The sequence below is a fragment of the Procambarus clarkii genome, chromosome 68 (assembly GCF_040958095.1).
Source record: "Procambarus clarkii isolate CNS0578487 chromosome 68, FALCON_Pclarkii_2.0, whole genome shotgun sequence".
In the NCBI taxonomy this organism is placed as follows: domain Eukaryota; kingdom Metazoa; phylum Arthropoda; class Malacostraca; order Decapoda; family Cambaridae; genus Procambarus; species Procambarus clarkii.
In genome coordinates, this window is record NC_091217.1 from 9,774,986 (window position 1) to 9,789,094 (window position 14,109).

The 14,109-nt window shown below is 35.8% G+C and overlaps 1 protein-coding gene across 1 annotated transcript in view; it reads left to right on the plus strand.

The window, feature by feature from the left end:
• Positions 1–14,109, plus strand: part of LOC123774758 (MAM and LDL-receptor class A domain-containing protein 1) — a 152,699-nt gene that overhangs the window by 13,068 nt on the left and 125,522 nt on the right. Inside the window, 11 exon segments of the mRNA XM_069310826.1 lie at positions 1,347–1,577; positions 2,836–3,005; positions 3,801–3,976; positions 4,109–4,307; positions 6,146–6,343; positions 7,190–7,462; positions 9,444–9,562; positions 9,820–9,973; positions 10,203–10,430; positions 10,778–10,832; positions 11,563–11,711. Coding sequence (XP_069166927.1) covers positions 1,347–1,577; positions 2,836–3,005; positions 3,801–3,976; positions 4,109–4,307; positions 6,146–6,343; positions 7,190–7,462; positions 9,444–9,562; positions 9,820–9,973; positions 10,203–10,430; positions 10,778–10,832; positions 11,563–11,711 — 1,952 coding nt within the window.

Sequence of the window (14,109 nt, forward strand, 5' to 3'; positions counted from 1 at the left end):
GTAGGAATGGGAGAGAGGAGGGTCAAGGTGATAGGTAGACATGGTGGGTGCATGTGTGACGAGACTTGGATAGAGTGTGAACAATACAAGAAATAGTTAGGTTGTTAAATGGAAAAGTTAGCTAATAGCAAGTGAATGCATGACACCTAATCTTTTGAAGCAGTGGAGTGCTACTGTGGATGAGTGGTTTATGTGGTTTTATCATTTTGGTGGTTTTCTGTGATACTATTTAGAACAAATGACATGGTGAATGGATTAGTGTCTTTTTTTTAGAAAATTTGTTACATATGTTCCCATGTTAGGAGGAAATAGGCTAACGCAGATAAAACTTATTGTTTCATTGTCATTATGATCATTATTATTAGTACCTCACTTTCATAAGATGTAGAGCCATCAGGTCAGAGAAGAGAGGGATCACAAATAAAGAAGCACCATTACACTTCAGCAGTTGTTCACAGTGGCACCCTACCATTTAATAATGCCAGATGTTCATTTGTCACCTTGTGCAGCATAAACAGAAACTTGTGAAATTTCAGAGGTTTGTGACTAGGTTATTACCAGAATTGAGAGGCCTCAGTTACTAGAACAGATTGAGAGAACTCTGCCTCACAACCTTAGAGAAGAGAAGAATAGAGCGGATATGTCAACTTCGTACAAGATATTAAGAGGAATAGATAAAGTGGATAAAGGAAACCTATTTAAATAAAAAAGAGGTAGGACATGGGGACGTCGGTGGAAGCTGGATAAGCAATTGAATCAAAGAGATGTAAGAAGTTCTCATTCCCTGTACAAGTGGTAGGAAAGTGGAATGCATTGAAGGAAGAGGTTGTTGAAGACAATTCCATCACTTTAAATAGAAATATGATAATGTTGATATTGAGAGGGGTAATTAGCGAGCCAGGTTAAAGTGGCCAGGAGGCTGGGCATGATGAGCTGGCCATCTAGCTCACTAATAGTCACTGATTGGCAAGCACTGATAGGTAAGCACAATAGTAAAGTGGTTGGGGGAAATGCTGGAGAATTTGTTTATTCTTAATGGCACTCAATATTAAAAATCAAACAGATCCTCCTCTTCCTTACTTTTAGTATATGTATGTTACTTTATATCAGAAATATAGAACAGGTGTTTATAATAAAGACCTCAAACACGAGAGTAACACAATACATTACAAACAAATATATCCACTCCCTCTTTACACACTTCTGCACCCAATATTCTCCATTACCATATTCCATGTGTAAGTTTACACTCACTCCTTCACTATCACACTTACCAAAACAAAGAGCATGCTAGTTAAATCCATGGATAAGAATAAACAGATGTCATTTTTATTTTTGTTTTTTAGTGGTACCGGAAGATGCTGCACCAGACATTTCACCTACAGTACCACCTGTGTCTACAACACCACCACCCTTCATTGGAGATTTGGTTGTAGGGTGTGACTTTGAAAATGATGGTCACCCAATATGCCAGTTCAAACAGGATGTGGGCGAGGATGTTGGAACATGGGCACGGGTTAATGCTTCTAATCCTCCCTCATCCAATCACCCATTGTCTGACCACACACTTCATAATAGTAGGTTGAAAACAGTGCACAAACTTAATGTATGTGTGAGGGATAGGTTTAAAAGTGTGTGCAGTTTTTCTGGGGAATAAAGATTTATGTGCATATACTGTACATCTTCCATTAATCATTTACTTTTATTCAGCATGATCAACAACTTGGATTGGATGGTAGAGCGACAGTTGCGCTTCCTGCAGGTTGGAGCTCAATCTCCAACCATCCAAGTAGTTAGGCACATTCCTTTCCCTCGTATTATCATAATCCTTGTCCTTAAATCTCTTCCAAGAACTATATACAGTAGTTGTAATGACTTAGTGTTGTCTCCTGATAATTACTTTACCTTTTATTCAACATATTTCACAACATGTACAACTTAATGACTAGCATCTTATTATTACTTATCCTTCTTGATATTCATATATCTTATTGTTTATTTTATCTCTGTATAGTTGTCTTTTAAGTTATACTAATTAAGGATTATTACTAAATAAGTTGAGTTTCCATAAAAAATAGGCTTTGAGTGTACAGTACTGTATATGAAAGTGCCTTTCCGAGCAGAATCACTTGATTGTCCCATCAAATGCATAGGCTCTGACAATACAGTTTTATAGGAAGAAATTGTGTTGGGCATGAAATGCTTCAGAAAAAAGGCAAGTAACAAATTTAAGTAAAGAGCGAGAAAAAAATAAAAAGTTAGTGCAATATAACATAGCCTGGAAGTGTCCCTGTACAAATGGTGGCCAATCCACCTGAGAAGAACAGGGTTGGGACATAAGGCCTTAAGGGCCAGGAAACAGGTTGGAACTGGCTACACGATAATAATGAGAAAGACCTAATGCTCATATTCTGGCTGGATTGAATTGTCACCCTTAACACATTATGACTCTGTAGGGATGCTTGAACATTTCCTGTGGCACCATTCTGTATTGTATTCCTACCCTAATGCATAACCCATGTTGAGGGGCACAATGGAATCTTATATCAGTGAGCAACCAAATTACAGTATATGGCTTAGAAAGGATCTCAAGCATTATATTTACTCTGTTTTAATTCCTGTTACAATGCATGTATGAATATATTCTTCATTGGTACATTATTTTGCCATTAATATTTTAATACTGTAGCAATTATCACAGACAATAAACTACTGAATGATCGAGTAAATAAATAAATAAATAAAGTAATAGGTTATCAGTTTCTCTTAAGAAAATACAACAACCTCATATATACAGTACTGTACTTGCATTATAATGTATATTTTCACTACTAGGTTCTGGCCACTACATTGCAGCACTACAACAAGCAAGTGGTAAAAGCAAGAGCGCTGAAGTAACTGCTCGCCTAATAACACCCGTTCTTGATTCTGAAGTTGACTACTGCCTTACATTCTTTTTGCATCATGTGGGTGACAGCCCTCCACCTGTCATTGTTCATGCTGAGGTAATAGTTAAGGAAATGTCAATTTTTTTTTTTAATCCTATGTATATTTTCTATGCTTTATTATAAAATTATAGTTTTAATTTTCTAATTCCCAGTATACAGTTAATATCTTTTCTTTATGTAACTATAATATTCTAATAGAATTTAAATTTTAAAGTTACAGACAATGTACCTACTGTAGTAGGGAATGTTATTTTACCCCAATGGTAGTACAGTTTGCACATTACAGATCATTAACTTGAAAATAAAAATACTGTTTGTAGTTAAATCAGTTAACACTTAGACTATGCTTTATGTTTAGTCTCTTCTTACCAGACCCAACCTCCCCGAGTCATAGGTAAGTTATTCAGAACTGGTAGTAATAGTTAATCAAACAAGAATGGGGAATAAACAACACTAAAACCATACCATCACCATGTGTACTTCATAAATATACACACACACATGTACAGCACATAACATCACACGTATCCCACATTACGATATGTATATTTGTTTAAACCCTGTAAACCCTTCCAACCTATTTCATCTATAATGATAAAGCAGAAAGTGTATCTGTTCTGTATGCACTCAAACACTGTCAAACTCAATTCCATGAAACTCTGATTTGAAGAAAATGTTAGTACAGTACAACATTCAGAAATATATTTTTATTCCTAAAAGTAAATTCCTAAAATTAATTCCTAAAATTTATTCCTACTTGGTTTGAATAAAGTCGATGCAGATAACAGCATAATCAAAATTTATTCCTTTTACTGTTAACACATATAATTTCGTACTGTACTTATGTCACAGGACCTACAAGGATCATCAGTGGTGGAACTTTTGCGTCGGGATTATCCGTTAGAAGATCTGTGGGCACTTGTTCAGATTGACATCCCAGCTGAGACTATGGAAGTCGAATTTATAATCACCATTGAAGCATTGATTACAGAGAGTCAAAATGGAGATGCTTCTCTTGATGATGTGATGGAAAGTATTATAATTATTATATATGTAAAACTGAAAATATTATTATATAATCTATCCATAAATGTACTAATAATGTAGGTAAAGTTATATCTTTCTTTATAGTTTAAATAACTCTATGGCTAAATTTAACAGGTTACATCATCAAGGTGCCCAAGGAAAGATGATCTGTACTGCACATTCTCTTATGGGTTGTGTGGATTTCGACAAGAAGAAGGGAAAGATGACTTGGACTGGATTTGGCACGATGCTAGCGGTCATGATGATCCTTACCTGCCTCAAGAATCCAAGGCTCATGATTATTACATCTATCTGAATACCTCTGCTCCAAAGGTTTATTTTCTGAGTTTATATTTAATAATTATTCAATATGTTAGGGGACAGGTAGCTAGTATATTTATATATACTTATTAGCCTTAAATCAAGGTCACCCCCCCATCTCCAGGTTGAACTACTGACCCTCCACAGGATGCAACCCCACAACATGCGGGCAAACTCTTGGGTACTTATTTGCTGGTAGGTAAACAGATGCATTAGGTGAGAGGATACGTGCCCAACAATTTCTGTCCCGCCCAGGATTTGAACCCATAATTCCCAATTTTTGAGTTGAGAACAAACCTGACTACTATTGGGATCCTTAATAACTTCTTATACTTTAAATTAAGTTTTATATTCATACAGAAAACTTATTTATTTTGAGGTTGCATTCCTGGAGCTCTTGTGATAACTCAAAACCTAAAATTTCCCTTCTTAGTATCTTATAGGAAGATTTAATTTGGTTCCACATTCAGTTTGTTCAAATTCAAGAACAAGTACCAGTATTTTTATTTATATATATTACTGTATACTCATATATAAATATTTAATTTATTATATAAATATTATCTTCACCTTTTCAAATGTAATTTGTATAATGTATATCAGTATGTACGGTAATACGTTTTCAGCTACAGTACAGTATCGTGAATGGTACTGTATATCTTAAAACATTCTCACTTTCTTGAATGTATCTTTTCTAAGAAGGAGCTCTCAGTGGCTAATCAAGGCTAACTCTTGTACCATCCAGCCTCAGCTTAACACACCAGGCCTCTGTGAACGTTCTTTAGCCTACTGGGAGCCAGGACCAAAATCTGGTTCACTTGCTTGGGTGAACAGGATTCAAAGATCAACCATTAAACTGGGCGCTAGAAGCCAAGGAGGACTTCTAGCTCTCCACTAAGTGGTGTTGGCCTTTCCTGGAACATTTGTTCCACTGGTGGCCATTGGTTTGTTTGTTTTTGTTTCTCTCGATTGTGCTTATATCTCCAATATTGTATGTTCCCAACATTTCATTTTGATACGAATTTAGCCAGGGTTCCCTTTCCTGGGATAGGCTTGTGGTTTCTCTGTACCTCTCTAGATATACCAGCTTTGTCATGCGGGGTTGTGTGCTCCCTGTTCTTCAAGCCGACTCCTCTTGGCTTAAATAACATTGTGTTTGAGACATTCAGACTGTGTGTTAAGAATTGCCTACCATTCTGTTCCTGCTTGTGTGTGTGTTAGGAGCCTTACAATTAAGCTGACATTATGCTTGTGTCTTGTACCTGATATGTTGTAATCCATGGCTGCTTACACTCTCTCACTAACAGTTCATTTTTGGTATTTGCTTCAGCCAGATGCTTCCATTCAGCCCATCCTCCTATTTTGGTAGTACTTATAGTAGCGATGAGGACCATAGTATATATGCTGACGTACAACGAAATTAGAAAGTAGAAATCGGCACTATTGAGCTGGACAAACCGGAAAACTAAGCTGGCTGAGGACCTCAGTTGATATAGGCTGTCATCTGTTGGCAGTCAGGTGCATCACAGTAAAAGTATTTGCATCACAACAATGATTAGTTTGCCTTGTTACCTAACGGTGCCTAATTCCAATTTCCTTCAAGCAGTTGCTTGTTTGGTTGCACCCATAGTTTCTGGTGGGTTTCATAGTTTTGTGGTCAAGCTCTGATTTCCTTGATAGCCTTGCCATGTCGATTGAGCCAGATTCTGACCCTGGCTTCTGGTAAATTATGGAAGGATCTCAGAGGCCTGATGTGTTGGGTTAAAACGTGGTAGTATTTGAGTTAAGCTCAGAAACCCACTGAGACTTACCAATATATGGCATTTAATTACATTTATTTTTTTCCACAGGGGTCCAAAGGAATCATCTATACAAATAAATACCAGCTTGTTGAGCCATACTGCTTAACCTTCCAAAGTCACATGCATTCTGTTAAGGACCAAACTAGTTCTCTGAAAGTTTTTAATGTAGGTGAAGGAGATATTGATGATGGAGAATTGCTTATGCATGTTAGAAAAGATTTTGGTCCAGACTGGGTCACATTACAGGTATGATGACAAAGCAATTATAGTACTGTAATTACTCTTCATTTGAAGTGTGTGACATAGTAATGGTTTAGTTATTAGTAGATTATATATATAATTGTATGTGTAAGTAGCCACTTGGAAAATGAAACAAAAATTCTGAATGTTTTCATGTTCCCCACATTATCAAGGAATACAGACAGAAAAGACAAAGGTTTGGGATCATATACCCCACTACACCTGAGTAGATAAAGATCCTTAAGCCATAATATTGTTTAATGGAAATGACATGAAGGTAGGATGATTATATGGATGATTATATTGGTATCCCATAATTCTTGGAATGTACCATATACACAGTTCTTCTTTACGTAATTTTATACCTATCACAAATTTGAGCAACTTTCCCACAATAGACGTTATGCAAATTGGCTGATAGTTTGACACAAGTGATCTATCGCCTCTGATGTAACACCTGAAGAATAATATCAGATGTTTTATTACTAACGCTTCAAGAAATAAATCCCAGTGTCCTATTTGCCTTATTTCGAACATATATGAATTGATATTTTGGCTTGAAAATCATACTAATCATAACTCCCAGATCCCTTTCACAATCCAATTTCACAATCTCAACACTATTTAATTCATATCTTGTAACTATCATCATTACCTAGTCTCAAAATCTTACAGTTTTCAGCATTAATTAAACTGCATCTACCAATCTTTTTGACCAGAGTAAAAAATTAACAAAATTTTTGAATAATTTAATATATTATTGCAATATATTTGTATTATTATGTTTTGTTAGTACTGTATATGTATAAAATTATTAAAATGTAAATTATTTTGTTTGTCTCTAATTTACAGCTTAATATGGAGCCGGATCTGAAGCCCTTTCGTCTAGCCTTCCAGGGCACCATTGGAGACCACATGAACAGTGTGTACTCTACTTTTGCTCTTGATAATGTGAAACTGAGCCCTGGAATGTGTAACTCTCCTGCATCATGCACATTTGATGATGACCTGTGCTCTTGGTACTCTGATGAGAACTTGGGTAATATAGTCTGGCAAATTGCCGGTCCTGGAGAAGTGTCCCTTGACACCAGACCTTATGCTGATTCTACTCAAAGAGATAACTCTGTAAGTAATTTCGTTATACAGTGTAGCTTTTCTAAATGGAAACTAATAATTTTGATTTTTTATCTTTTGTTACCTTGGTAACTATGTAGCATTTTTAGCTGTGTATTCTTGATCTAGTTATTTTGTGATGCACATGCTCTTGCACATTGCCTAAACAAACATGTTTACCTTACTGATTTTAATTATCTTCAATGGGTTCTACATCCAGGAGAGGTTTAATGTAAACTAAAACAACCAAATATTTTATATATACTATCTAAGCAAATGTTGTTATTTATATCACTCTCAATATTAGTTAGAATTATTGGTCTGCACAGAACTTGTAGCTTGTTTTCACACAAAGAGCACATGTATGTTTACCAAACTTGATCTTTCACTACACTCTTGTATTGAGACACCAGTTTGAAAGTAAACTTTATCAAATTTAATGGAGAAACATATGGCTAGCTGCTTATAAACATAAAAGGAGTTGTTAAGGTGCTGTAAGGTAACAGAGAAGAAGATATTGTAAGATCAGAGAGAGACGAAGGATTTTGAAGTCGTAGAGGTTAAGCTGTTGTGAGGTCAGAGAGGTGTTGTTGTAAAGTCAAAGAGTTGAAGATGTTATGTGATCAAAGTGGTGAAGATGTTGTGAGGTCAAAAGAGTGAAGATGCTGAGGAGATCAAAGGGTGAGGTGTTATAAGATCAGAGTCTGGGGCATTCAAAAAGGTTAAGGTGTTGTGGTGTCGAGTAATTAACACTTGAGTAATAATTTATTGACATTGACTCACTCGGGAAGAGGTAAGTGACAATAAGTCGGACACTAATCAATTGGACAAGGGTCTCATGTGAAATGCTGAAGGTCAGCCCACTAGTTAGTTTGGTGGGTAAGGTTAACACAAAGGAGTCGAGGTTTAAAAATAATAGTTTATTTAATTAATTTAATGAGTTATCCTAACTATGTTTCCTTACTTAAGGCAATACAATTGATGATGTGAAGTGACAGGAACAAGAAAGCAGTGCTTACAGCACCATTAACACCACTCTGCATGTAGCTATGATTTTCAACCCTCTCGCATTGTCCCCCAATGCAACATACCCACTATGCCACACTCATTTCACACCACCATCTTTGTCTATGGTCCAAAGTTTTATATAACTCCTGAGGGCTGTGTGAGGTCCTGTGGTATCTTTTGATCCTGACTAATACTCTCAAGTGGATTAGTAAGGACACAACATATCTGACAACGTTGTTATCTCCAAAGTGTCTGACCTGACCTTCTGGCTGTTCCTGTTAACGCCCATAGGTGGTGTGATTTCACATTCTCCTGATAGATTGGTTGTCGCTGCATCCAGACCTGTTCTACTATTACCTTATTCTATAATTATTATACTGATCTCTTGTCACAAGGTGAAGGTATTGGGGGTCAGAAGTGAGGAATTATGTAAATAACAATTTATATTTGAAAAGTATAGCCTTTATTTGGAAAGTTGGATTGCAATGTATAAATTTATTTTGTTCTGCTTGATGGTATTGTAGTGTTTGATTGCTGAAGATTGTTTTCAAATGTTTTGCCTTTATTAACGAGTTAAGCATCCTTAAAGTTCATGAAGTGTTGTGCAAAGTTCCTTTGCGTAATACATACGTTATTGGTGTTATCAACACCAACATTGCAATTCTATATTACAACCCTACTTAAATATTATAAATTGTTGCTTACATAATCTGTCACCTCTCTGACCTCCCTACAGTTTCACCTCATTTTGCCCTTTATTATCAGCTGGCTCTGTATTTCTCCATTATATTTGATAAAGCATATACGTACAAGCAAACCTTCTTTTCTAATCTTAGGCTGCCCTAAGTCAGCACTTTGCACTCTGTTTAATAAATGTAATAACAATCTTGCTGTCAATATATCACTTTAGATATAAAATAATTTTGCATAAATTTGAATGTGATTTGTAAAGTACTTTTCTGACAGTTCCTCTTTTGCCTTCAAGGGAGGATTTGTGTTTGTGGAAGCAGATGAGGAACTGTTATCTAGCAGAGCCTTGCTTATGAGTGAAAGACTGACACCAATTATATCATCTGAGCGCTGCCTCACATTCTGGTATCATATGTAAGTATTTTGTTTATGGATTTAATGCCTATACTGTACAAATTAAAGTGTTAACATAGGCTTTGTCATAATTGGAAAATATATTTTTGTTTATTTTGCCTAAAATAATGAATAGTATAAATGCTTCTGCATAAGGGATATTTTATTCTTATACTGTATAGTTTTCATTCACAACTGTTAATAGGCACTGTCCCAACTCTCGTAAGTCTGTTGTCCTGTATGTAAATATTAAAGACAAACCTTTTGTTTAACTTTAGATATGGGGCTGAAGGCTCTAAGTTAGTAGCACTGATGTATGGGCCCGAGTCAAGTTCAGTTACCATTCTTTGGAAGTTTGCTCCGTCAACCGCCAGATGGGATCCAGGTTGGCAGTATGCTTCTGCTCCATTCTCTGCTTCATATACTCATCAGGTTAGTCACTGTAATGGGTATCTCATTTATCAGATAATTAGTTATTTATCTAATTTTATTTGATAGAGACAATAATTTAAATTAATAAAATATGTTAAACTTACTAATTCAGGTCAATGCGATTGTCACAGTTTCATAGTAAGACGTCTTCAGATTTTAATTTATAATATCATTAGCAAGATTTATTTCCTTAATAGTATACTGAATAACTAAGTCTCTTTTGCTGCAGATCATTATTGAGACAGTGATGGGAGCAGGTTTCATGGGTGATGTTGCTGTGGATGACATAGTAGTAGCTGCAGGCGGTTGCATTGTCCGACCAAGTGAAGCCAGCAATGGCATCAACTACACTACACCACTCATTCCCACATCTCAACCTCTTACTAGTCAGCCTCCTGGACTCTATGACTGTTCCTTTGATGAAGACCTCTGTATATGGACAAGTGATACTGGAGCTGTAAGAAATACAACACAGTATTTATAAAATGCTATAGTCAAGCATCTGAAATCTAAAATGGTCAGGGCCAAGCCCATTGGCATTCACATTTTGGAATGTTTCCTCATGCTATCCTGATTTATGGCAGAACTTCTTAAATTTTCTTTTTAATTATGGATTTTGGATGGGTTGATTATCTGCATTCAACTGATAATCAAATAAAATTGATTATCAATTTTTTTCATATTTAACTAAAATATAAGATATTATAAATCAATAATATTCAGTAAAAATTAGAGAAATGCAAAAAGCTAATACAGCATGAAATTTTATGCATATATTAATTATTTGTATTTTATATTAATCAGGACACAGGTAATGAGATGAAGTGGGAAGTTCATGAAGCAGATGACACATCTGATGGTAAGTTTCTTTATTCATTATCATCCAGATTATAACTTATGATAATGATAAACTTATCCACTTTGTATCCATTCTTTTGTGTTCTGTTTTGTGTTGATATATTTACCATTGTATTAATATTCCCTTTATGATAAACTTTCATCCATTTACATATGGTATTTCAGTTATACTGCTCCTTACTGTTCACTTTTATAGAAGGTGTAGTTTAATTTAATTAATCTCTTCATATGGGAAATTTTTAATTTCTGGGATTAACTTTGTCATCCTTTTCTGTACATGCTCAAGTGAATTTACGTTCACTCTATAGTATGATGACCAAAACTGAACTGCATAATCTAAATTGAGCCTAACAAGGGCAAGATAAAGCTGAAGAATATCAATAGTTATCTTAGAGCCCAACCCATAGAAGTCATACTCAGCTCTCAAGCTAAAACAACTTTTTCATCCTCAACCTGCTTACAATACTAGGAAACCTGTTTTTTAGCATTTCTTTCACATCTAAACTTAAAAAATCTCACAATACCCTTCATCCTCTTAAAATAAATGTGATTACTCAGTTTTTAGAAAACTGAGTCATCACATTAAAATACAAAATGTTTTAAGGGCAAGGGTTTTTTCTGATGTCCAACTCAGAAAGCACATCTAGATAAATGTGTCTAGGTGAATACATTTTATTTCACAATTAGCGTAAGTGCAGTTTACTGATGCTCGTATTACTTTATCTCTGCAGGCAGGTATGCTTATCTGGACATCACCAAATCTGTTAACCCATTTGCAAGTGGTGCCATGAACTCTACAGACATTTCTGCTACACATGCATCTTGCTTTGCATTCTCTTATGTGCTGGATGGTCCTCACACTCTCAGCATATATCAGCAGGTAAATAAGAAGTATATAATTGCAGACGATGAGTCACAATAACGTGGCTGAAGATATGAGGACCAAACCACACACCAGAAGATGAAGAGACGACGACGTTTCAGTCCGTCCTGGACCATTATCAAGTCGATTGTAATGAGAGCGAGTTCTTGTTGTTTTAGATTCAGCTACTCGGAACAAAAAGTTCCAAATAGCAGGGGCTATGGTGAGCCCATAGTGGACTTAACTGACACAGAAACGGGTCTGTAACTCGTGGGAGCGAGATTGATTGATGAAGATTAGGCCACCCAGTAGGTGGCATGGGCATGAATAGACCATAAGTAGTAGATTTTTTGGAGTGAATGTGATGTGGTAGCAAGAGGGGCATGGGTATTAAGTAAGGCAAGAGTGAGGTACCTACCATTTACCTTGTTCTCTTACCTGCTCCTCACCTCACTCTTGCCTTACTTAATGTCAGTGCCTCCCTCGCACCCCAGAGACATGGCAGTAGCCATACAGACTCAGACTTGGTTAAAAGTGCTGCTGGAAGGTAATAAACCCAATAGTTAAAGAGTGCCATATCTGTGGAACAGATGCAGAGGCGCCACTATTGCATTACTTACTGGAATGCGAAGTAAGTGAAGCCCTGCACATCAAACTCAACATTAATCCAACGACAGCAGCTGCATTAGATGCAAATTCCACAGCAACTACAATAATTAGAAAAGCGGTTGAAGAATGTAACAAACTAGTGAATACTGTGCATCTATATCGCCACCAAGATAATGTTATTAAAACAAGACTAAAACCTGTGTGCTAAAACAGAAGCAAAAATGAAACGGGGGGGAAATGGAGGTAGCCCCCACCTCCATCTAAAACTTTGACCCAAATATCACAGTAACAAGGCTATTGCGAATAACCGAACTCAGTTACGGGCTCACTATAGCCCGTGCTACATGGACATTTCGTTCTGAGTAGCTAAATCTAAAACAACAACCTCCTCCTCGCTCCCATCACAATCGACTTGATAATGGTCCAGGACAGATAAAATGTTGTGATCTCTTCAACTTCTGGTGTGTGGTTTGGTCATCAAGTATATTCAAACTCAAATTCAAATGTTTATTCAGGTAAAAGTACATACATAGAAGATTAGTTACAAACATAATGTTGGATTTATAGAATTTATATATAATTGTTATTATTTGTTCATTATTTCTGTACAGACCAATTTGATATCTAAGTTAATTTGGCTTCCAGTTTGATAAATAAAGCTTTAAGGGTAATTTATATCAAAAACACATTCCTGAGCAAATCATTCTGGTGATTTTTAAAGTGAAATCCCACAATGTCTTTAGTCTGCATCATGTATAGTTATTCAGGGTTACATACTGACACTAGCACTACAGAAACTTTTCAAATGTCCACTTCAGGGTTATTAAAGATGCTCTCACTACTAGTATTTATTAATTGATCTGAAGAGTGACCTATACTGACTACAGTACTATCAGGACCACCAAGCACATCTGAAAACTCTGACCCCCAACTACTTCAAATGCTATTTAACTAAACAGTAATTTTGTGCACAAGGAAAGTAGGGAAAAAAGAAGAGAAGAGAAGCAGCAAAATGATATGTTCAAAATATGCTTTTCCTATACTTAACAGTATATACATTTAAATTTCTGAGCTCTCACATTTGGCTGCTCTCTAAAGTAAGCTTCTTACATGGATGAAGAATGAAAAGAAAAGGGAAACTCAGCTTGGAAAAACATCAGACATAAAAATAGAGAAATATGTATAACAATTATCAGACTAAGGCTGGGACATACCAAACTAGCAGCACATAGCTATAAATACAGGACATAAATGAACATTGCATCCACTGCTATATTCCAGAGGCAATCGTACGTTACCTCTTCCACTGCTTCAGACATCACAGTGCTGGAATGAACACTGAGCAAATATTAGAGGGGTATATGACCTCTCACTGCCTCTCACACCAAGTAGTTAAAGCATGCTGATAAATGCACTTCAACACCTACAAAGTCACTGGAGGGGTTCTTACTCAAATATTTATATAGAGCATTTCATGTCAATTGTGTAAATTATGTTTTTACATTGGTCTCTTAGAATTTATTGTGGCTAAGCTAACTTAGTGCAAAGATTGACGTACTAAGCAATTAGAATGCATACTACAGTATTCACTTTATTGAGTCCAAAAAAATGAAGCTAAAAACAAACTTAAATATTCCTAGGCCTAGTATAGCACACATATGTACTGTATTAGGCCTAGGAAGGTTAGGTTAGGTTAGTTTAATTTGTCTTTGCAACATAAATAGAAAATATTTTCTGGTCTGTCTAAATTCAATAGTACCGATTTATTCTTTCTAATTGCATTGTACATTGGTATATGTATTATAGT